Source organism: Pyrus communis, chromosome 9 (assembly GCF_963583255.1).
Source record: "Pyrus communis chromosome 9, drPyrComm1.1, whole genome shotgun sequence".
Taxonomy (NCBI): Eukaryota; Viridiplantae; Streptophyta; class Magnoliopsida; order Rosales; family Rosaceae; genus Pyrus; species Pyrus communis.
The window spans coordinates 22,820,057-22,844,240 of NC_084811.1; the positions used below are offsets into that span (position 1 = coordinate 22,820,057).

A 24,184-nucleotide genomic window follows, 5' to 3' on the forward strand; every position below is an offset into this window, starting at 1 on the left:
ATTCACACCACATTATTGCTGACTCATTATGAGGCTTAGTCTACTCTCCTATCCCTTAGTGTGAATCATATCGTTTGTTGAAAAACACGTCCCATTTGATTCAATGCAACATAAAAAAGATTAGTTTGACGTCAATATGTGGTTGCGATGTTCAATATTAAAACAATAAATAATAAATAACGTTTAATAGTATGAAGTCTTATTTGTCTGCCTGGTTTGTTCGTTGGACAGTTGTCGTTAGATTTTGACTGCCGGAGAAATGTCTGCCGCTCAGGAAATTACATACCACTTTCCAAAACCAAATATTGCAAGATCAATAAAGAAAGGGTATTTATTACAAATGGACCTTAAGATTGACTTAAGTTATCAAAACGGTCCCTCAGTTTCACAATCAATCAGCGTTGTTATTGACATTATGTGTTACACATTATGTAGTCATTATTGATAAAATCCGTTAAATTTTCTGTTAATTTGTTGATGTGGCATACTTGAAGTCCACACAGCCAATCATTTGACATTACATTGATTGATTTTAAAAGTGAAAGATCATTTTGATGACTTAAGTCAATCTTAAGGACTATTTGTAATAAAAATACGTTATTCACAAATCGTGAAATATGTACTTTCCCACGAAAGGGTGCAAGTATTATCCATTAAAAATGGTGTGAAAATGTTGTTGGCTTACCATTGATTCCAAAACCTAAAATTATTAGTGTGGAGTCTTATGTTCTGAACAATATTCCTCGTAACTCATGAGCTAGAGGGCCCAAAAACTGGAATTATAACTTATTTTGGAAGATTGCAGTAGCAATAATTCAATCATTCCGATCAATAATCATTTGGTCTCCGCTCATTGCAGGAAGGTTGTGAATTAAAATATCATATTGATGATCGTCTGTGTGTATAAATTCAAATACATTACATTGTAAAAATTATATTAATGATTGTTTGCTTGTATAAATTCAAAATCTTAAATATTTAACACAACATTAATCTGTGCGTATAAATCCAAGATCCTAAAAATTTTACACAGCACCAATAGTATATATGACATCTATAATATAATATCGCTTGCAGTGAGACGGTCAGGCCAAAAATTATGATCGAATATTTATATTTCTTTCTTGTATCATAGAAGTTTAATGAAAAATGGAAAATAATATTTGGCTTATTACAAATTAGTTGCATGACTTGAGATAATTTAATTAGGGCCACAGGGGTGGGAAGCATTTTGTTTCAACTACAAACCTCCTCTGCCCTTCAAGACATGCCTCTTAAGTCCAGGAATATGAACATTTGTAATATAGTCCTTCCAATCTATGCTTCCAACATCAAACCCAAACTTCCTCTTTTCTTCTTCTGACGTCCTCTCCATCAGTCTCCCAATGTTGCTGTTGTCAAACCTGCACCAATCAATGAATTCAAATTCACATGTTTTTCGTTTATTCGGGCGGTATTTTAATCTAACCTAAATTACGGAAATTTCAAATTACGATGGAAATGTCAGAGGATACTGCTCTAGCCAACTTGAATAAGTCGAGGTTTATTTGATCTTAAATTTAAATGAAAGACGTGTAGAAGTGGGTTGGGCCGCTTGGAACGTGCCCCTCTTGCACCCGAGTTTGATCCCCACTTCATAAATAAGAGTAGTTTCGACTATTGCTTATTTCAAAATATTTAAATGGAGAGCCACAATGATATGTTCCACAGTGCAATGCAATACCATACCTTCCACCATAGAAAGTATATGGCTCATAAATGCCAGCCAAGTACTTTGCTTGCTCAACTGATTTTCTGCAGATCATTTCCAGCTTCTGAGACAGCTTCCCGTTTGACGAAGACAACGCTGTCAACTCTCTCCAAATGTGGGCAGAGAAATCCTCCATTGAGCTGAAGAGCTTCATCGATGGAACATGGATTGGCCTGCCTTTCGCGTCCATGTACGGCGAGGAATTGTAATGCTCATAGAGCAGTTCACTCAGTTCTTGGAAATCTAAAGGGTTTGCAACTGATGAAGTTATCTGGTAGATGTTGATTTCTTGTTTCTGAGCCATTCCATGATTTGCAATTGCCGCCAACATTGCGTTGGCAACCATGTCTGCTGAAACCTGCTAGCAGTCATCCCAACAATGCAGCTACAATTCAGTGAATAAACACGTGACACACTCATATATGTATACACGTGTATATATAGGTGCTGCATACTTTTCTGCTACATATTTTTCCATGTCAATGTCATAAAGCCAACATAACGATGCCGAAGAGCCAAATGGAAGAAATAAAAGCGAGTAATTACCACGTCGAGTACTCCGTTTGGATCAACTAGAAAACCTGTGAGCTGCCCTTTTCCATAGTGCAAAACAATCGGATCCATCATCCTGCGAAAATTGGGACAGTAGAGGTTTATCTCAAAGCAGATGTAAATCTGAAAAATGTAGATGAAATTTCTGTTTCAAGGTAAAATACACACTTAAGATGTACCTATTTCCTTCCACCCAACCAGGAAATGGCTCTTTGCAAGTGCTTTCGATGACACTAAGGCCGGATTATGACTACCGGTGTGTCACCTCTCATGTTATTAATCATCATTTCTCCCATCGCCTTGGTGAACACGTACGTATCTTGCCATCCGTACTTTCGTGCCCTGATAAGATGATTGTTTCGTCGTGTTAAAACAATAATCAATGTGATTCAGATCCTAGTTTTGTCATGGTAAAAAGGTGAAGCCATTACCTTTCTAAACCCAACTCTTTCATCTTTTGAGCAACCTCATTGTTTTCATAAGCTCCCTTGGAATTTAAAGCCAAATTTATTTCATTTTCGACATCAAGGGGATAAAATCCTGGTGGGATTTCAGATTTGTGTTTTTCGCCCGCTATGCTTTCGCCAATAAAAAATGGCTTCTCCATAATTCTCCCTTGCCTTTGTCCATTAACATAAGCTGAAAATGAGAGGACAAAAGCACCAGTTTTTAAGTAAAATTAGAGTTGGAAAAAGCAGTTTCGTAGAAGCATATCACAGCTTTCTGTTACTTACCGGTCGAAACTTGCAGGAAAAGCTTAAGTTTCTTGCACTTCTTTGCGAAGGCCATAAGGTGAAAAGGTCCTTTTGTGTTTATATCTACAGCTACATCATATCTGCAAAGCAGAACGGTATGGAAATCCATCATAATCTGAAAGAAAAAAATTCGGAGAAATTCATATACATGTAGTGAAGAGAGAGAAACTTCCGGAGGTAAAAAGCCGTCTAACCTTTCATGAAACGTTGTGTTGGCTGCAGAATTTACAATTACATCAACTTCTTTCGAAATCAAACCGGCTACATCATCTTCTATGCCAAGATCTGATTCACATACATTTCCAACCACAGGAACCAGCTTGCTCAACATTGAGGATTGATAAGATTTTCCGTAAGTTTGTCTTAGGCACTTGAACAGCTCTGCATTTATGATCTGCGCAACGACAACAGCACACACATCAGAATTGAAAGTAAGAGGCAGGAAATAGAAGAAATATGAATAGATTAGAGAACATATCCAGCGCTGTCCTCAATATCTTCTCGATAAGAACTGGATGTTCTTAACAAAAAGAACAGAAACTTATGCAACACATCAAAAGGGTCTTTACTATATTCATGCAGTTTTCGTCGAAATTACTTGTTGATCAAAAGAATGATCAAAGACACATTTTCGGTTTGTCTAGTAACTATTTTTACCTTTTGCTAGAAACCCGGTTGCACCAGTTATGAAAAACCCCTTTCGTCTAAGAAATTTTACAATTCCAATGCCATCATGCATGCCAACCAAAGAGGTGGATGGAGTTGATGATGATCTGCCAAAAGGCACCAAATCCTTCACTGCGATGTTACTCTCTTTCGAGCTCTTCTGGTCATTCGGAGTTAAGACCAGGCTTCCGGCATCCATCACAGCTGCGGAAGAAAACCCGCCAGTCTTTACAACATTGTCACTACTTGACCCCTGACACAAAACCACACTCCTTTTTCTCCTCAACAAGCACCAATTCCTCTTATGATCATCACACACTCTCAAGACTTTATCCGGCGCAACTGCCGACGGCGGTGAGAAAGAGTTGAGGAACACAGCTCCGATCACTGCCAAGAAAACTGAAAAAGAGAAAGAAAAACACAAATTAATCAAATGAAAGAGGGAAAAGAAAAAAAAGATAACAAACAAAAGTTGTTGCAGTAAAAAATGCATGGTTGGGTTGAAACCCTAGCTAAACACTTCCTATCCCAAAAGAGAAAAAGAAGTAAGTAGTAGTTTTTATGAGGTAAAAAGATTGGTAGTTTGGATTTGGTTTTTGTAAACTTGATATTCTAGAGAGAGAAAGGAAGGGTGGAGGTAGGAGTGAGATGGGAGTTAGGTGAATGTGTGGAAATGGAGTTGGTTGTTTTTGTAGGGAGGATTTTGGCACAAGAGGGAGGACTCTTTTTATGCCACCCTTTCACACATTTTTTTGCCAACGGCAAAGTAGGCGGGAACTCTCTTGGCATCTCCTCCATTATGTTTTTTATTAGTGGTTCTTTGGGTGGGGTGGGGTTTTTATGACCATTTGTGATTTTAACCCCCAAAATAATCTAGGGTCAAAAAGGGTGTGGATGGAACAATGAGAAGTAGGCCAGTCGTCTATTGTGTGCGATTATTCTCTAATTATGAGTATATCAGTTGATAATTATCTATTAGAGAGACATAGTTAGTGTTTTTATTGCCAAACAACCACTTGGATTGACAATCGAACTTTAAAATTTGTTCTTAAGTTAATCATCTCTGAATTTTGGTGAACAAAGCTTATAAATCTCAATCAACATTATATATTATTTATCTGAAAAGAATAGCATACAAAGCAAAATAAAGACTAAATTTTACCAAGACTAAATGATCGTCGTGCTCAATCGGCGTTGTATGTCAATTTTTCTTTTCCATAATACAATATGTAACTAGTTAGCCATGAAATCCAACCAAAAAAAAAAAAAAAAAAAAAAAGAATGATTTATTTATAACTCGAGAATGTGCTGGATTGTTACCTCAAGCGTTTGTAGTCCAACGGTTAGGATAATTGCCTTCCAAGCAATAGACCCGGGTTCGACTCCCGGCAAACGCAACTTTTACCCTATTTATTCTTCGCATTACTTTTCTTTACTCCCCATCCCCTTAGGCCTCGTTTAGCACACCGTATAAAGCACCGGATAGTATTAATTATACGGAGTACAGTGTGTATTAAATAGCCATCAGATTAAATAATTCAACCCACCTATTTTCATCCAATGAAATACCCGCTTCCTTATACTTTCCGATAGTACTAATTATACGGAGTACAGTGTGTATTAAATAGCCATCAGATTAAATAATCCAACCCACCTATTTTCATCCAATGAAATACCCGCTTCCTTATACTTTCCAAAACCACGGGACAATTTAGTTGGGGCTCTCTCCCTCCCTCTGTTCTTCTTCTTTGTTTCCCCTCTCTCTTCTTCTTCCCAACCGTTGTCTCTGCTTACAAAAACCAACCACACTCCCTTCATTTTCCCAATCAAAACTTCTCTTCCTGCATCTTCTTCTGTCTACTGTAGGAGTTCCCTCCCTCTTCTCCGACATTGCATCTCTCTCTGTTTCCTCCACCGCACACTCTTCGGCGCTCCGTCTCGAATCTCAACAAACAAAGAAACAAAGATTTGTCAATTTTTTTTTCTTCCCTTTTCTTATCCGTTCAATACCAAACACAGTATAAATAATACGGTTATTAGTCCGATACTGCACCAAACACCCGACTAATTTAATCAGTACTATCCAGTGGCTATTTATCTTATCCGACAGAAATAGTCAGTACAGTCCGAGCTGCCAAACGAGGCCTTAGTGTAGAGAATATCGTCTATTCAAAAAAAAAAAAATCTTGCATATCCAAAATAATCCTTACGCAGCCAATATGAATATTGTTTGTTTGTTTTCTCTTTTTAGGAGAATTCTCATTGTAGGATTTATTCATTTTGAGCGACTAATTCAGCAATAACAACTCATGTTAACAACAAAAGTTTTAGTGGAGTTTTCATTTGCTAAACTCAGATTGTTCAAAAACCACTTTCTCGTTTCCCTTTTTGTTTGTTTGTTTTTTCTTTTTAGGAGAATTCTTGTTATAGGATTTATCCCGATACCTTACAAGACAACCTGCGCAAGAGTGTCACAATTTCTTTGGGAAGGTAGAGGCCAAGGATATTAAGCGACTGATTCGGCATAACAACTCATGTGAAGAACGTGAGTTTTAGTGGAGTTTTGATTGCTAAACTCAACTTGCTCAAAATCCACTTTCGAGTATGAAGCACACAAATTTTTAAATGCTTCTCTAACCGCATGCAACTTGCAAGAAGACTCGGTACATAGCGCTTTCAAGCATGTCAATGTTGGATTAGGCATCTAAAACAAAAGCCTTGTATGAAACAGATTTATCGTCAAGTGGCGTTGTGATCAATAATTCAATGTCATGCGTTGAGAAACTTATACATGTCATGTGTTATTAGAACATAATGTTACGATGACAGTAAATCCATTACATGTAAGTCCTAAAATAGAGTGCTGAATTATTAATTATCATGCTGTCATTGCATCCCAAACTTATTAGACCATTAAATTTTCAGGGCATCTAACATGGCGGGTTATAAAAAGGTTGGCCCAAAAATATGGCTTTGAAACCAAAAACTAAATATGAAACCAATCAACAAACTATCTTGAAGCGAATTTTATGGCAGATGCAAGAAATACCATTAATCACCGGACAGACACCGAAGGCAACTGCACTGAAAACCAAACCCCTGGGACAGTATACTCTGCCGGGCACCATGATCCATGCTTGCATCGATGTAGCAGATCCGGAGCTCTTCACCTGAAAATGCAAAACACCCAATAACGTACTTTTTACGGACCCTGTGTAGTATTTTGCATAAGCACGTCTTTACCATATCTACCTAGCCCCAAACTCATATATGGTACGCTAATAGACTATACCTCTTGTGTAGCTCAATCAATTTCCAATGTTATATGGTTATCACAAAATAAGTCTTTTTGAAGCAACAGCTTCGATACATTACTTTCCATTTGCTTGACTCTTAGCATTACATGCATATGCTGTTAACATTAAGATTGTGGGACGGGGAGAGGTATTTTATTAACGAGTGTTTGCCAGACGCAAACGCTATTCACCAAAAGATGGCGGAACAGGTATTGCATATGATGAAGATAATGAATGTGGGGATGTAAAGACTACTTATGAAAAGACTGGTGCCCTTGGACCTATAGAAAGAAGAAAGAACTTGGTTTGTGGAGAATAGAATTGTTTTTACTTTATTTCATTGAGAAAGGCTACAACTTACAACTATACAGTATATACAAAATGCAGAAAGTCCATGAAATGATAGATCACTTAAACCAAGGCCCACAGTCACCCTTCGAGATCAGCCATCATCCTCAACTCCAAGGGATTCTAGGATTGTCGTACAGTAATTTAATCATTCACTGTAGTGTTCGATAGTAAACAACCAGCTGCAACATGTATATATAGTTGTAACCACTTAATGCAACAACAAGTGAAAACAACCTTCCTTTCCAAAAACGAAGCAAACAGGAGTCCTATAGTTGGTTGGGCTAAATGTCGAATATAGTTTTATGTACTATTCAGCCTGTCCGGTCCACCTAAAAAAAAATTTGGCTACAAAAATAAGTTTAGGTCACCTGAATGAAGACTACACATACCCAAATGAGAAACCACTTCTCCAGGCATATGACAGCCTGAAGGGTCCACGTGAGGGGAAATCTTGAGCACACATGCCACATTGGTTGGCTAAGCATCCATGGCACTCTTGGAAGCTAAGATTTGGGAATTTAAGGATTTTTTTTTTTTCTTTCTGTTTCTTTCCTTGCAATATTTATTTCTTATTTGTGACTATCTTCAGTATGCTTAAGAATTTGGTTTTCTATTAATGCAAGTAGTTCTTTAGCATTATCAAAAGAGAAACTATTGCACAATACACATACCTGCATCCACATTGCGTAGGGCCTTCAATCTTGCATCTGTGTTCTCTATCCATATAATGTGGGCATTTGGATCTGAAGGTAAAAAATAAATAACAGCTGATTCAAATTTCTCAAAGCAAACATGAGGTGGATGATAGAGCCGTACAGGTGTCTACGGGAACATATGCACAATTATCAGCTTCTCCTACCGTGCGAACTACTTTATTCAATGTCTTATATCATGTAAAATTAAATTTCATTTAACATCTTGACTAAATTAGATTAACATCTGGAAGATACTAACTGGACCTAGAACTTTCATTGCTTTTGTGATAACCCCATGTGCTAAGCCTAAGCTGAATATGCCCAAAACACTTATGGTTTAGTTCTTAATTTCCATATTCCCTCTCCCGAGAAAAGTTGCAATTTCAAATAATTAAAATAAAGGAGGGAGAAAAGTTTTACCAAAATAGTGCAGAAGCAGAAGACAAGAAGAGCTTACCACAATCATGATTATAGAACGATGGAAGGATATAAACAGCATTCCCGACAGCAGCTTCAGCATCTATAGATGCTGCTGCTGATGACAGGAGATCATCATACAGTCCCGCAACCAACTCAATTCGAAATGCATTAATGCGAATGCGTGCCAGTATGCCAATATACCATTGCTTAGTTAAAACTTCTAATGTCAAAGAAAAGTATTCTCCCAAATGCTGATGCCAAGTACACATGATCTGAAAACTAAGATGGAAAGCAATATTAATTTTCAGTCAGTTGAAGGATACATGACATCTGTTCATCCGTGATATTTGAGTTTCTGAAGATACTCCTTAGCAAGCCAAACCCCGCTTCCATCTGAAAATTGTCACCTTGATGCATAAATAAATCAGTAATTTATTCTGGTAATGCCTACTACAAAGTTGTAGCAAGAAAGAGAAAAGGCAGGGAACTTTGATGATCAAAAGAAATACAAACTGTCAAGTATTCAAGCTTTTCAACAACCCGAAGAAGGAACCAGAATAAGCTATGCATCCCTAATTTTTAATATATTTGATACTCTTCTTAAGACAAAGAACCCAAGAAAATTACGACATAAGGGCTATAATTGTTCTGAAAGCATGACAAACACGCCAGGTACAAGTAAGTGAAGTTTGCTCACTAGGGAAGCGGGAATAGAATTCAAAGCTCCTTCTACTTAGTGGAACGTATATAAAGAAAATAAAGTCATGATACCATTTCAACGTTCAAACTCTAGCGTCATCAACATAGAATAAAGTCAATGTACTAACCTCTGAAATCATCTCTGCGGATAAGCTAGCAGGTTGGAGTATGTCAAGAAGATTGGCAGGTGCAGCTCCCGACATGACCATACAAGCCAACCGCTTTACAAGAAGTGGGTATTTCAAACCATGGGACCTTTAGTAAGAGACAATTACAAGTAACCAAATTAATACGTATATCACCATCAAAGCTAAAAGCATTTCTGACTTGTCAGACCAGGTATAAAAACCAAGCATAACTAAATATGTAAAACAAATTTGTGCAAAATTTTTATTTCCCTTTCATGTGAAATACTTAAAACAAAAATAGTTTTGACGCTCATCAACTAAAAAAGTATTTGCATTAGCAGTTGCTGTTCTTGTTTTTGTTAAGCCCTGTTAATGGGGCAAAAATGTCGACTTAAGAACCAATGACACCGGAAAGAGGCAAGGAAACTCTCTAATGACTTCCGTTAGATCACAAACCGCTTTAAGATGAAATCTTGATGGTTTTCCTACAATACATACATGATAAAGAAATAGTAGAAATAACAAAATTCTGCAAATACAGTGTGTAGCATGAGTAACTTCTGTACTATAAACTATATTGTTCCATTGTCTGCAAAACAAGCATACCTGCAATAGTCATCATAAACTGACCAATCTGCTCTCATCTCAACATCATAAAAACCCTAAAAAAGAACAATAATGCAACCCAAATTAAGCAATTTCTTTAAGAGATAAAAGCTCGAACACTTGGTGCGCATAACCCAAAATTCGAACTGCCCACCTTAGCTTGCTTTTTGCAATCGTCGCTGCAAAACGAAACACGTTGGGGTTGGGAGGTGTCCGTGTTTCTGAGCTTTCTGAGGCAAAAATAACAGACCCGGTGGACGGTGGAGAGGGAAGGGTGAGACAGGACGGGCTTGGCTGTGTGTATGAGCTCGCCGTTCTCGATTTTCCGGGCAGCGAAGACGCCGCGCCCGGATGACTCTGTGAGCGCGACTTGAATCGGAGGCGGTCCGGGTCGACCTGGATTCTCATTCCCGGCTGTGGTGCCGGAGGAGAAGGAGGAGGTGGCGGAGAGGAAAGGCTTGCATTGGGAGTTCAATGTTTTGAGGCGCGAAGCCCAACGGCTACAACGGACCAGTCCCATTTTTCACGCGCTCGCGAACTTTCAAACTTTCAAAGCTTTCAAAGCTTTTGTCCTGTATTTTCGCACAAAAGCTTTTTCAGTTAATTACATATACACTTAACCGTGATTTGCATATTCGTAGTAATAGTCAAGTAGTGTTCATTAAATAAAGCTCTTAAGTTCAGTTCTTCTTAAGCAACAACAGATTTATAATTCTAATCTCTAAGGTTACAGAGTAAAATTATCGAAACGTTTTTTTTTTTCAGCAAAAACTACACTTTTAGCATCACAAAAAAAAAAAAAAAAAAAAAAAAAAAATTCAATAGACGCCGACAGCTTCCAAGTAAGTTTGTTGAGTGTCAACAGATGCTAATGTCAATGTTGTCGACACATGCTGTCGAGATTTGTGGAGCAAGCATTTTATCGAATAACCGAAAGAAATAGACCATCTACTACTTTCTATAGTAAAAAAACAAAAAAAATTAAAAACAAAACAGTTATCAAACAAACTCTTAAATAATTGTTGAAAAAAAAAAAAAACAAAGATGAACACAAGCATGTATGAAAATAACTGTATCTACACTTTGTATATGAAGAGACAAAAATATTCAACTGTTCACACAAGGCATGGATCAAAACATATAATGAAATCCTTTTGTTATCAACTAATCTTGATCAAGATCATCACCATCATTTCATCATCAATCCAACGGTGATCTCCAATCAAAATCTTTCTTAGGGTAATCTTTCTGTACTTCTTTAGGAGGAATGAAGCAATCCATGGACAAGCCGGGGACGTTGAATGCAACATCATCAATGGCCCATGTTTCTTCCAGCCGCGTGATCGCGGACCCCGTCTTTAGATTGTCCCCGAACCGTGTGATGATCACGCTCGTCTGACCGGCGTGCGCGATCATCACACCCTCCACGGTCCGGTAATCCTCGATTTTCGTCGACATGGTGGTCTCCCAGTAGGTAGGGTAGGCGCCAGGAGAGTGGATCCTGGTTAAGTATGAGTCCTCTAAGTACACCAGCAGTCCATTTCTTTGGCTGAAGTAGCCAAATATTACATGTTTGATCATCTCTGCTGTGCTATCGCTTCGTTCAGCCAGATTCGTTTGATCGGCTGACAATTTCAACACGAAGCAATCGACGCCTGTGATTTGCTTTTCTCCCATGTACTGTGCTGGGGCAAATACAGCTGATATAGCCATTGGATCTAATCCCTACTAACCAAAAAAGAAAAACATTTCATCACTGATATAACGTCTTATATTATACGTAGTATGTTTACTTGTGGTAATCTTTTGACGAGCACAAAGATCATTGGATATGTTTAACCGAGGTTAAATAAGACATTCAATAACTTTGTGTTCGTCATAAATCGAAATGAATGCAGGTGAGCTCGCACACATATCATAAAAGAGATAATACATAGCCGGTTACTATGTTAAACAAAAAAACAACCATTGCATTCGTTGACTGTGAACGCATTCAATGGTTTTGGTGTTTGTCATGAATCTCAATGAATGCAAGTAAAAGAAAGAAAAATTCATCACATGCATGCGAAGCCCACATATTATACGTGTGTAAATATAAATAAGGGTAAAAACTGTTTACTATCCTCAAGTTTCATGGTTTTCAACATTTAGTACATCAAAATCTCAATGAATGCAAGTAAAAGAAAGAAAAATTCCTCACATGCATGTGAAGCCCACATATTATACGTGTGTAAATATAAATAAGAGCAAAAAACAGTTTCCTACGCTGAAATTTCATGGTTTTCAATATTTAGTACATCAAGTTTTTTTCTTCCCGGAGTCATACCTAAAGTGTTAATTTTGGGACAGTCTCATACATCCGTTAGTCAAACTGTTAAGTCTGCCGTTAACTGATGATGTGACGCTTATGTGAACAATGACTGGGCACCACGTGTCATTAAGGATCCACGTGGATTTTTTTTTTCTTTTTTCAGAAGGTGTTAAAAAAAAAAAGAACAAACCATCTTCTCCCTCCCTCATTAAGGATCAGGTAGGTTTGATTTGTTTGGTGGGATTCGATCAAGTTGGGTTTTATTTTACTTTTTCTTGAATTATTTTTTGGTTTTTTGGATTTTTTTTTTTTTGTTTCGTTGGGTGGGATAAATTTGTTGGTGAATTTTTGTTCTTGGTGGTGTGCAAAAAATGATTAAACTTTAGCTTGAAGAGAATTGAAAGATGGAAACTTGGTGAGATCGAGAACAGCGAAATAGTGGGTTATTGCAGATGAGAGAATGGAGGGATAAGAGAGGGAGGAGGAGAGAAGGGAGGGTGGTGCAGGTTGCAATGGAGAGAAGGGAGGGAGAGGGTGCGGGGACGAGGGAGGGAGAGTACGGTTTTTTTTTTTTTTTAAATCCCTTCTGAAAAAAGAAAAAGAAAATCCACGTGGACTCTTAATGACATTTGGCGCTCAATCATTGTCCACATAAGCACCACATTTATTAGTAACAGTTTGATTAATGGACGTATGAAACTGTCCCACAATTAACACTTTAGGTATGATTCTGGAACAAAAAAAAATTTGATGTACTAAATGTTGAAAACAACGAAACTTCAGGATAGTAAACAAAATTTAACCCTATAAATAAATTATTAAAAGAACAAAATATATAGAAAAGAGAGAAGCTGGAAAGATATGAGAGAGAGAGAAAATGTGAAATTTTTTATTTTTTTTTAAATTAGATTATTGTCAATGATTTTATTTTGATAAACGACCGAATTATCTTTTCATTTTTTTTTTATTGATAAAGAAGATTAAAAAAAAAAAAAAAAAAAAAAAAGCCTGGAGCAATCCACACAACCATTTTTATTTTTTACACATCATTTCCATTTTTTACTGTCAGATTGAATGAATTGAAGAATATCAATAGTAAAAAAATTAACAAGAATGTGTGAGAAGTAAAGATGAGTATATGAATATCATTTTCCTTTACTAATAGGTAATTTAGATATGCAACTCCACCAAAAACATACTATGAAACAATAAATAGAAAAAATAAGTAGATAAATAATATGATGCATATTGTACAATTGCTGACTTGGTAATGCTAGGAAGACCCTTTATTTAAGTCATATTTTGTAAACAATATGATGTAATTGTTGATAATTAGATTATTAAGTGTTAATTCACATACTTATTTTTTATTAATAACATATCACATAGTTTACAGATTTAATTTAAAAAATTAATTTATCTGACATTATTTTTTCCTGAAAAGCACATTTCGGCTTATTGGTATCGTGGGTCTGAGACCATTCTGTTTTCTTTGGGGTCGTTGCAGATCTTTCCTTATAATTTTCCCTACAGATCAGTTGTGTATGTAGAAGAAGACGCAAACTTAAAAGGGAACTTGTCAATGCTACCAATTATGGTGTTTGAGGAATCTTCTAAGTACAAGAAGAGTGCTTTGCTGGTGTCTGTTATTTTCTTCTGCTTTTCATGTGCTTTTCTATTTTCATGTGCTTTTCTGTTTTGAATACGCTTAAATCGTAAAATACATATAAGGTTAATATTGTTAAATTGTATAGTTAAATTACACATTATGAGGTGTCTTAGATTCGATTCTCGCTAAAAACAAATTTAAACTACATTATTACACATTATGACAAAAGTTGACGTCAATGGTCTAGATTCACAATCTTTCGAGAGTACATTGCTCTACTTCGTACTAGCCAACTCTAGCTTCACTACAAAAATTTTGACAAAATAATGTTTTTAGGAGCTTATTTCTTTAGGAGCTGTTATATGCACTCCAAAAGAGTTGTTTTGCTTCACCCTTTTGTATGTATCTTTTACATTAGGGAAGAGTGCATCTAGAGCGCAAGATGACTTTGTAGAGTATTATAAACAATTTCATTTTCTTTTCTCATACACTTCAACTGTAGATGCACTTAATATTTTCTTGTCAGATGTATGTTATCAGACTAATGCGTACATTGTGAAATTGTGATTTGGAACTACATTCTAATTATAATCGATTGGATCAATAGTTCAAATTTACAGTCTAACCCTCTTTGAAATTGGCTTGCTCTTGCTAAATATCAAGCAACTTATTTCTATAATTTTGGTGACGCCTCTCTCAATTAAAGTGTGACAAATGCAGATGGCAGTTCTGGTACAAAAAGTTCATTATTTTCATACTACCCTACCTAACATGTACCTAACAAGCAACACTATATTTATTGGAAAGGATCCTCTTTCCGGATCCCTTCCAGTAAATCCACCAATCTGGTTCCTTGAAATTTGATCCAACAGCTAAAAACATAGACCCCTTTAAAAGTTATAATAACTCTAGCCGTTGAATCAAATTTCAAAAGTCTGGATTGATGGATTTGGTGGAAGAGATGCGGAGATGAACATTTTTCATATTTATTTGCCCTTGTTCCCCTCAGACACATTTTCCCAGTGCAACTTTCTTTGGGACCAAACCACGACATTTAGATGAATTAATTCTAATTCAAAAAATATTTAGTTAAGTAGGACTTGCCTGAAGAGCTCGCCGGAGAGGACGAACACCACCTTTGGCAGCGTGGGCGCCTAGCCAGGGCGTGTGGCGCCAAGCGACAAAGCCGTCGCTTCCAGCTGCCACCTTGTGACCACCTAGAACTAGCTCAATGAGCCACTTATTAGGAACCATCTGCCACATCACAAAGCATCCTTTTTCCGAAACTGTGGTGGCTCCGGCAGCTGAGCTGCCACTGGGGCCGGGATCATTCACCATTGCCATGATCACTTTCCCGGTTGCGAATATGTTCTTCACTTTGCCTTCTAGCTTGCGACAACCAGTAGCAGCTGTGAAGTGTTGTACGATGTATTGTGCAGTAGAAGACACCTGCTTAAGAAACCCATTAAAAAATAAATAAATAATCAGAGGATAATAAAAACTTCATGAATTTGTTTATTGTTTAAGATTTTTTTTTTAAGTACATGTTAATTATTTTTAAAAATTAAATTTCATACAATCATTCAGTATTACGATCTGGTGGTATTTTTCTTTATTTGTAAGTGAGAGATCTTAAGTTCAAATCTCGATTGGCATATTCGATATCAAATCGGATTGTCATTGTGTAATTTAGCCGAATTTCCTTCTTCTTTTAATATAAAATATGTCGTTGTACTAAAAAAAATATTAAATTTCATCCAAAATTAAAGGTGCTTCCTTTTTTCATGGTGGGAACAGGTGTGGGAAGCAACTTGCCAAAAAAGCTGAGCAAAAACACAAACCAAAAGAAGACCCATAACACCACCACTTTGCTATCTCTTTAGCCCATTGTCAGTCGTTATTTTCTCACATGCATGGGAACCCACTCTCCCTCAACAAAAGTAAACCCAATAAAACTTTTAAACCAAAACAAAAAAAAATCATGTTAAAAGAAAAACACAACTGGTTTGTAGCTTAAGTGATTATAACAGTTTTATTTGTGATCGATTATGTATTTGATTGCATCCTCCTAAATATCAGTTATATTAATCATATTGATGACCGCTTTCGCACTTATATGTGGAACCCATTTGTATTAGAGAAGTGATAAATTATGTTTAATCAACAATGTAAATAAGTTAATCCGACTTTTAACTTATTTGGTTAAGAACGATTCCTTTAACACCTTAAGTTACGTACTTGATTTCTCCTTCTCCAGTATGTTTGTATTAAAAAATACTAAACAAGAAAAACTAGATACTCTGTTATGCATACCGAGGTACCAAATGATCCAAACACATTATGTACTCATGATCAAATCATGATAACTAATTACAAAAAATGAAGGGATGAGTACCTCATTGAGGGGTAGTTTGGGGAGCGCAGAGACAGGGAAGAGAGGGCAACCCAGAACGCTGAGAAGCACTTTGAAGTCCGACCTCTTGTGGAAGAGCACGAGGGGAGAAAGGTGGGTCTTGATCCAGTTCCGCCACGGCTGAGTGCTCCGCAGAATGCCTTTGCTCGACCGGTTCGCGGCGCCTTCTCCGTTGATGATCGGCTCTTCCGACAAAGGTGCGAGCCGGCCCATCTGTGTGTTATGAACCTCTGAGCTTCCCCTGTTTTTGGTTTGCTCTGCTTTTGGAGAGAAGCAAAAGGAAGCTTATGTTTGGTTGAAGCAGAGCATAATGAAATGAGGGATAGAAGTAAATAGAAACAAGTGCTTATAAAAAGAGAGGGCAGTTTTGTATTTGCATTTTCCACTCGCCCTTTTTGGTGCGTGCTACTCAATCTACTTCAAACACAGTTGGTATTGTTAGGCTCGTTTGGTGCGTAGGATAATTTATCATTTTATTTAATTTATGTTTAATCTACAAAAGTAAACAGTGATATGGCTTAATAATATTCTTTTTTTCTTATAAGTGAGAGATTTCAAGTTCAACTCTTGAAAATAACATTTTAATATAAAATTATTGCTTGCTTGTGACATCTCACATCACCCAGGGGAGTGATCCTTAAATGTATATTCTCATCCCTACCTAGCACGAGGCATTTTGGGAGCTCACTGGCTTCGGGTTCCGTAGGAACTCTGAAGTTAAGTGAGAAAGGGGCTAGAGCAATCCCATGATGGGTGACCCACTGGGAAGTTCTCGTGTGAGTTCCCAAAAACAAAACCGTGAGGACATGGTCGGGGCTCAAAGCGAACAATATCGTGCTACAGTGGTGGAGTGGGCCCGGGAAGTGGTCCACCCCGGGCCGGGATATGACAATTTGGTATCAGAGCCTAACCCTGGCCGTGGTGTGCCGACGAGGACGTCGGGCCCCTAAGGGGGGTGGATTGTGACATCCCACATCACCCAGGGAAGTGATCCTTAAATGTATATTCTCATCCCTACCTAGCACGAGGCCTTTTGGGAGCTCACTGGCTTCGGGTTCCGTAGGAACTCCGAAGTTAAGCGAGAAGGGGGCTAGAGCAATCCCATGATGGGTGACCCACTGGGAAGTTCTCGTGTGAGTTCCCAAAAACAAAACCGTGAAGGCGTGGTCGGGGCTCAAAGCGGACAATATCGTGCTACGGTGGTGGAGTGGGCCCGGGAAGTGGTCCGCCCCGGACCGGGATGTGACATTGCTCCCAAGCCTCGACTTCCTTGTGACCCTAGACCAAAGGCCTGGCACTCGAGACTCAATCTAGGGACTCACGAGTCAGACGCTCGAATGGTATCATGAAGCCTTGAACTTGGCCTGAAAAATCTAATAACCGAAAGTGCAGACCCTAACGCTAGAGATTCAACTTCTAGAGTTGCAGATGCTAAAGAGATGAAGACACCAAAACCTAAGACACAAACTAGAGACTTCGGCATTGAAACACGAACCCGAGACCCTAACGCCCAAGACTCCATAGCATATCTATCCAAGAATCAAGCTAATTTATCCAAGATGCACAATGCAAAGATGACATTATCTTAACAAATGAGTCACATGCAAGTCGCGTGACTCAATTTGACGAAACTTTATCTTAAAAGTTTATTTTAAAAAAAGTGATAGTTGAGGAATAAAACTATAGTTTACTCGTAATTTAGAAGGATTATAATTCTATATGTTTTGATCCAATCCATGTCTGATTGTCCAACACAAGTGAGATTTTGGTAACTCCCCAACATTTTTCTAATCCTAAATTAGTGAAAAATATGCGTTTGCAGGAAAAAGCTAAGAAGAATGAGTTGGAAGTAAATGACAATTATCTATTCTAAAACTAGGGAGCAATTGACTGTTCATTGGGCTACAGTTAATTGTTTGCCCCTCGATTTCACGCTATTTACAACAAAACCATCAGATCTGGGCTGGGTTAGGAAGGTAATTCCCAAAAGTTAGGGGGTAATTTTGTCCGTAGGATTGAGCCGAATTTCACTTTATTTACAAAATTGCCACCGCCTTTTCTTTCCCTCTTTCTCTCTCCCTGCTCTCTCGATAACCATCCATCAAATCCCCCGTTCTTCCCTTTTCTCACTCTGTAACCCTAGCACCGTTTCTCTCTCATTTCTCTCAAATTCGAGACTTCTCTCTCCATTCTCTCAACCTAGCCCCAGCGCTGTTCACCCCATTCCTCTTCATAATCTCAGTTAAATCCATCGTCATGGGACCTTCTTCCTCAGACCTTCATGTGTACGTTACCTTTTCATCTAAATTAGGATCAGGGTTCTGAAATTAATTTCCCCCCAATTTTCCCTCTCTCTTTGCAATGGAAGAACATCCATCGTCTTCCTCATCTTCTTCTTCTGCTGCTGCTTCGACCAGTAGGAATACTTCAGGCGGTGCTGCTGTTGCTGCCACTGCCGCTATGACGCTTCTCCCTCTCTCTCTCACCATTTTCAGCTTTTCCTTATTTTGGAGCCTAGGTTTTTTCTCTCTCCCACGCCTTCGTTGTTCTCGCTATCCGTCCTTCGCGGCTTTGTCTCGCCGATTATTCACGGCCGTTTTCTTCTCGGAAAACTAACGATCTCTGGTGAGTTTTTTGCATTTCTTGCCGTGTCTAATTTCAATTTTTTTTTTTCGTTGTTTGGGTGTGTGTGGCTGTGCGATGCGATTTGATTTTTGGTTTCAGGAAAAGTTATCAATGCGATCTAAGGTTTTTTGGTGAGTTTTCTGCTTTGCTGATTGTATGTTGTTTGATTCTTTTTTCGTGCTTTGGGTCTGCCTTTCTGATCTGCTTTCATATTTGGTTTCAGCAAAAGAAGTTGTTTGAATTTTGGCCTTTCTGTCTGCAACCTGGCAAGCTGTTTGCGATCAAGGTATTTAACTTTTTTTTTTTTTTTTTTGGTGCTGGTTCTTTCTCCGGTGATGGTTTGTTTGATTGGTCAAAAAATGAAATAAATAAATTATGAGATTTACTGAATTATGCTTCATTTAATTAAATCTTTGGTTTTGTTGGGTTGTCATTGTTTGGCCTGTTCTAAACTTATGTCTTGGGTTGTCAATTTTTTTCGGTTGTCATTTTTTCCTTTTATTTTCTGCTGGAAGCACTATTATATTCATGCTAATTTTGATGAAAAGGAAATGTGTTCAATTGAAGGGTTAAATATGTATGAAGCAAGACATAGTATGCTATAATACATTTTTCCTTTTATTCTTTGTTTCTTCGTTATCGATTTCATAGGATTTGGGTTTGGGCAGATCAATCCTGCAAACCGCTTCAATAACATGTCTTGGAACTCAATTGGCCACTATCAGCGCAGCCTCCATATTCTTGGTAATACACCAGATGCAATCATCTCATGGCTTGAAAAGGATGGAAAGACGAATCCAGGGCAATCACATAGCATTAACTCATCAGACATAATTTGGAAATGCTTTGTCTTATTTATTTATTTGATTAACAATTCAAACTTATCTTTGTATTTATTAGTATCTTGATTTCCTTGACAATTCATGCATATCTTTTTTGTGTTTCTTTTTTTTTCTGAGTGTTTAATTTTATTTGAATTTCTTAATTTGTTCAAAGGATGCTTTGGTTAGTAGCCATCTTATTTAATGATTTTTTTTTTCTTTTGGTTTTTGAGCACCAGTGGTATTGGTGAATGGTGAAGAGGTTTGTATGGTTTCATGTATCTTAAACATGTAGTGAGAAGTGAGGGTTTTGCTTTAGTATTTTAGATAATTTGAGGAACATGTAGATACTAAGATTTGTGGTTGCTTTCTTAAAACATGATAAAGCAGTCCATGTAATTTTAACATAGATATAATTTTTTATCTAATGCATGAGTATGTGAAATGTTAATACGATAATATATTGGGCAACACTATGTGATTTAAAATGCGAAGAGAGACAATGAACCATGTTTGATATTTTATTTGTGTTGGTTGTTTTAAATTTGAGCTTTTTTGAGTTGGATTCATGTGTTTTGTTTAAGATATCATTTTTGGTTTATGAATGGTTTGCCAGTGTGAAAGTTTGCATATTTTTTATGGTTGGATTCATGGGTTTTCTTAAGCTTAGAAGTTCTTAGTTTTAATCAAGAAATTTAATCTGGGTTTCATTTATTTGTGAAACTAGCACTTTTTGTGAAGATTTTCAGTAAATGATTGCTTATTTGGCTTTAAATTTGATCTCTTTAAATTTCCAGGTTGTTCTAGACTTTGTCAACAGTGCAGAGTTGTCTTCGGCAGAGCTCGATAGCAACTCTAGGTCAGTCTGAATTGCCAGTAGATATGATTTTTCTTTAATTTATTCATCTTCTTTCAAATTTATGTGCAAATATTTTTGAAGCCCAAGTGATTCAAAGTTCAAATTTATTTGTAAAGTATAAGTGTGGGTGTGGACACCCAATATAACTTTTACATGGTGATGCTATCTGGTATTTGATAGAATTATATTGGGGACTGTCTAAATTTTGGTTTTAGCTGCAGATGAAGCGAAATAAAAAGGTTATAAATTAGAGGTATAATTTAATTAAATGAATACAGTAGGAACATTGATTTGACGTATGTGCTTTCGTATGGAAAACTGAATTTTTTGTGTTTATAAGTGCGTATATACTCAATATTTATTTTAATTACAATGGAATTGACTGAAAATTATGGAGAATTAGTGTAAGTTTACACACTTGAAGAAATAGAATGAAAATGTAAGTAAAGAAAAATTAGAATGTAATACATAATATCTTTGTGTGTGTGTGTGTGTGTGTGTGTGTAAGGGATTGATGACTAAATGTGCTACGTTAAGAGATTGCTTATTTCGTTAGTTAAGGGCAGCAGTTGATAGAAGCATAACCAAACCCAGGTAAGAGTCACATTTTGGTTGCCTTCCTATCCTTATTTTTTGTATTTTTCACTTAGCTCTATGTTGTTAACTGCAAATTTTGGTATTTTGTTCCCTTTAGTTTTATCTGCTAATTATTGTTCTACGAATTGTATTCTTCAGTTAAATAATGATTAACTAGAATGTTCCAAAAAAATAAAAATAAATAAATAAATAAAATCAAGCATTGCAATGTTCGGGATGATAATTTATATCCAATATGATCATTAGCCAGTCGAGAACCTAATTTGGGAATTGGGTTTTAAAGTTTTAATAGTTTTGTTGTGTGTAAATTTCTTGCTTTGCCTACCAAGAATCTAATAACAAAAGGCTTAGTTATTTTCCCCAAATGGTTTTCAATTTGTTGTAGGTAAACAAGAGCTACTGGACTATGCACAGGGGAATGGAAGGAAAGTAAAAATTCAAGCTTTTAATACAAATTGGAAATTGAGCGGCACTAAACAAACAATAGGTAAAACTAACCACTACTTTCTTTCCATTTAAATATAAATCAATTGATTAAGTCTGTGTTTTAAAATGAAGTTTCAATTGTTTTCAAATTCTAACAACGATCTCCTACACGTTAAGATAATCTATTTAGAGTTTTGATCCACTTTTGATTACGCAGAATTTCAATTTTTTTCCATATAAAGTTTCCATTTTTCTTTAGAGTAAGAGAAGAAGCTTTAATTTGGGTTTACAAGTTTTCCCTTTGTAGATTTTCAAAGTAGGACCAAGCTTTCAAAAGGCACTTCAGGTTCTGGAATTTTTTATTTTTTTTTATGTTATGCTTTTGTTATATCAGGTTCTAAACTGCGCAACACAATTTTTCCCTTTGTCTAATCTACTCCAAAGACAAGCTGAGCAAAAGGAGGAAAGGTTTAAGCAGGTATGTGTACCGTGTGGTTTCATCAATACTTTCTCAGAATGTGCCTTCATTGTTGGTTTCTGTACTATTTTTCTGTCTAAAAATTTGAAATAAATATGATCTTTTCACTATCGCTTCTCCTTCCAAGTTTTTTCCACATATAATAAAACAACAAATAAATATTTTGTTTCCCTTTCTCTACTTTATTCTTTTGCAGCAAAACAAGCATGATTTTGTTGGTACTGCTTATTTAGTGAAGCAAAGGTTTCATATTGTGAACTGTTTTGCGTGTTTATCACTTTATTCTTTATGGTTTCAGTTTCCTAAATGAAGTTTGACATGTATGGAATATGACAATTTACAACCATAAACTTCATTTCGCCCATGGACACCTATTTTGTTCCTTTTTGTTGATAAGAGTTGTAAATAAATTTGCACATGTATGTAAATAGTATTGTCAACTGTATATACGTATATAATTTTTTTAGAACTTCTATACGTGTTATACAATTTTCATTCCCGTAGCAACGCGCGGGCATCCTTGCTAGTTTTATCTAAAGAGGGCCACCAGCCACGAGCTACTATACCTTTATTACGTACTGTTAGTACTTGAATCCTTTTAAGTGGAACCATGATGTTACCCTCTCTAATCACTTTTCACAAAAGTATCTTTTAGCTTACTTTAAAAGCACTTTCAATGATGCTGCCAACTTATTGAGATTAACAGCTTTTTGCCATTCACTTGCAAGCCTAGGCACATGCACTTAACAGTACTAATATGCATACTTTAATTGGATTGACATTATAAACTTCATTAAAGAATGTGTAACGATTATATCGTCGCGTGACAGTGCTTTAATTCTTTCAGATTGACAGTACCCAACATAAGACACTAGCAGGCACAGACGCCGCAACCAATATGCGGTAAACCAGTTCTTCCTCACTATTCAGTATTTGCACGCTACAATATTGGGATAATAAAAATGTGGTGCAGTTGGCAAGCGAGTTACAAATATTTTGCATTGATTTTGTATGTGGTCTTTTTGTGACATCTATCATTGATTGATACGTGTTAATAAACTTAATCCTCCTTAATTTTGTTGTCATAAACTTAACACATGTCAATCAATAATAGAAACCACACACAAAGTAGCTGCAGAAAATTGAAACTCATTGCTGGTGAGGGGGCCTTATTTATATAGGTGTTAGATTAGGTTTTCAACCTATCATGGAAAAAACCTAAACCTAACCATCCTAACATAAGGTCATCTCCAACCGAGCTGGCCAAATGGCTATAGGCCAAAACATAGCCTGTTTTGATACAAAATCCATCTCCAATGGAAGACTTGGTCAAAAAAATTTGGGACCCACCAGACCAAAATATAGCCAAATGGCAAGAAGGCTGGGTAAACATAGCCAGCCAGCCTGCCTTGAAAGTTAGGCTCAGCTGTACTGCTAGCTCACATCATGTAGCCTTTTTTATTATGACAACATCAAAAAAAATTAAAAATTCTAATTTTTTTCCTATAAATACCTAAGCCATTTCTACATCATTTCTAACATCCTTTTCACCCTTCTATATTATCTTACCTTATTTTAATGTCTAAGTTGTTAACATGCAGTAAAATTAACATATTTAATAACATGAAACTTAAAACAACATTTAGCGACAAGTGGCCCTCAAAATATATCCAGAAACCTTATTTTAATATAGTAGTTTAATTCAATTAACAAATGAAATTAAAGAACAAACTTAAAATAATAAATTATTTAAGGGAATGGAAAATAACCCCTTTCGGTTGGAGATTGTATATAGATATGGTCTGACACTGTTCATTAAAAAATAATTTCTTATAGGGCTATAATCTAAACGAGGCCTAAACGTAGCCCCTTCGGTTCAAGATGTCCTAAGTTGATTCAATCCAAGTCCAAACAATTAAAGAATCCATAGGCACAATACGATACACAACCATTTTGATAACGGTCGACACGCTATTATCTTTCATATCGATGCATCATGATTTTACCTATGAGCAAGCACATAGCATTCACATGTGCTACTGAGTCGAACCTGAAAAAATGACAGAATAAGATTGCGATCGATTTGATAATGATCGAGTGATATTGCTTCTTCAGTCTGGCCCACTA

General features: G+C 36.7%; 2 protein-coding genes, 1 non-coding gene and 1 pseudogene across 3 annotated transcripts; 1 reads left to right on the forward strand and 3 right to left on the reverse strand.

Annotated features, from left to right (window-relative positions):
* Positions 1-1,240: 1,240 nt before the first annotated feature.
* On the reverse strand, positions 1,241-5,614 carry LOC137744532 (fatty acyl-CoA reductase 2, chloroplastic-like; annotated as a pseudogene).
* TRNAG-UCC (transfer RNA glycine (anticodon UCC)) lies at positions 5,049-5,120 on the forward strand. The gene has a single exon. It is a non-coding gene; the product is annotated as a tRNA-Gly (tRNA).
* An 860-nt stretch (positions 5,615-6,474) lies between the features above and the next one.
* Positions 6,475-10,458, reverse strand: LOC137746119 (histone-lysine N-methyltransferase ATXR4). Its single transcript, XM_068486188.1, has 7 exons — positions 10,073-10,458; positions 9,919-9,974; positions 9,313-9,439; positions 8,809-8,878; positions 8,523-8,702; positions 8,042-8,113; positions 6,475-6,893 (listed from the first exon to the last, which is right to left on the reverse strand). The coding sequence occupies exons 1-7, from the start codon at positions 10,436-10,438 to the stop codon at positions 6,775-6,777; spliced, it is 990 nt and encodes a 329-aa protein (XP_068342289.1). The 5' UTR covers positions 10,439-10,458; the 3' UTR covers positions 6,475-6,774.
* Positions 10,459-10,977: 519 nt separating this feature from the next.
* On the reverse strand, positions 10,978-16,552 carry LOC137746263 (uncharacterized). Its single transcript, XM_068486338.1, has 3 exons — positions 16,234-16,552; positions 14,943-15,287; positions 10,978-11,643 (listed from the first exon to the last, which is right to left on the reverse strand). Exons 1-3 carry the CDS (start codon positions 16,462-16,464, stop codon positions 11,119-11,121), a joined length of 1,101 nt encoding a protein of 366 aa, XP_068342439.1. The 5' UTR covers positions 16,465-16,552; the 3' UTR covers positions 10,978-11,118.
* Between the last annotated feature and the right edge of the window lie 7,632 nt (positions 16,553-24,184).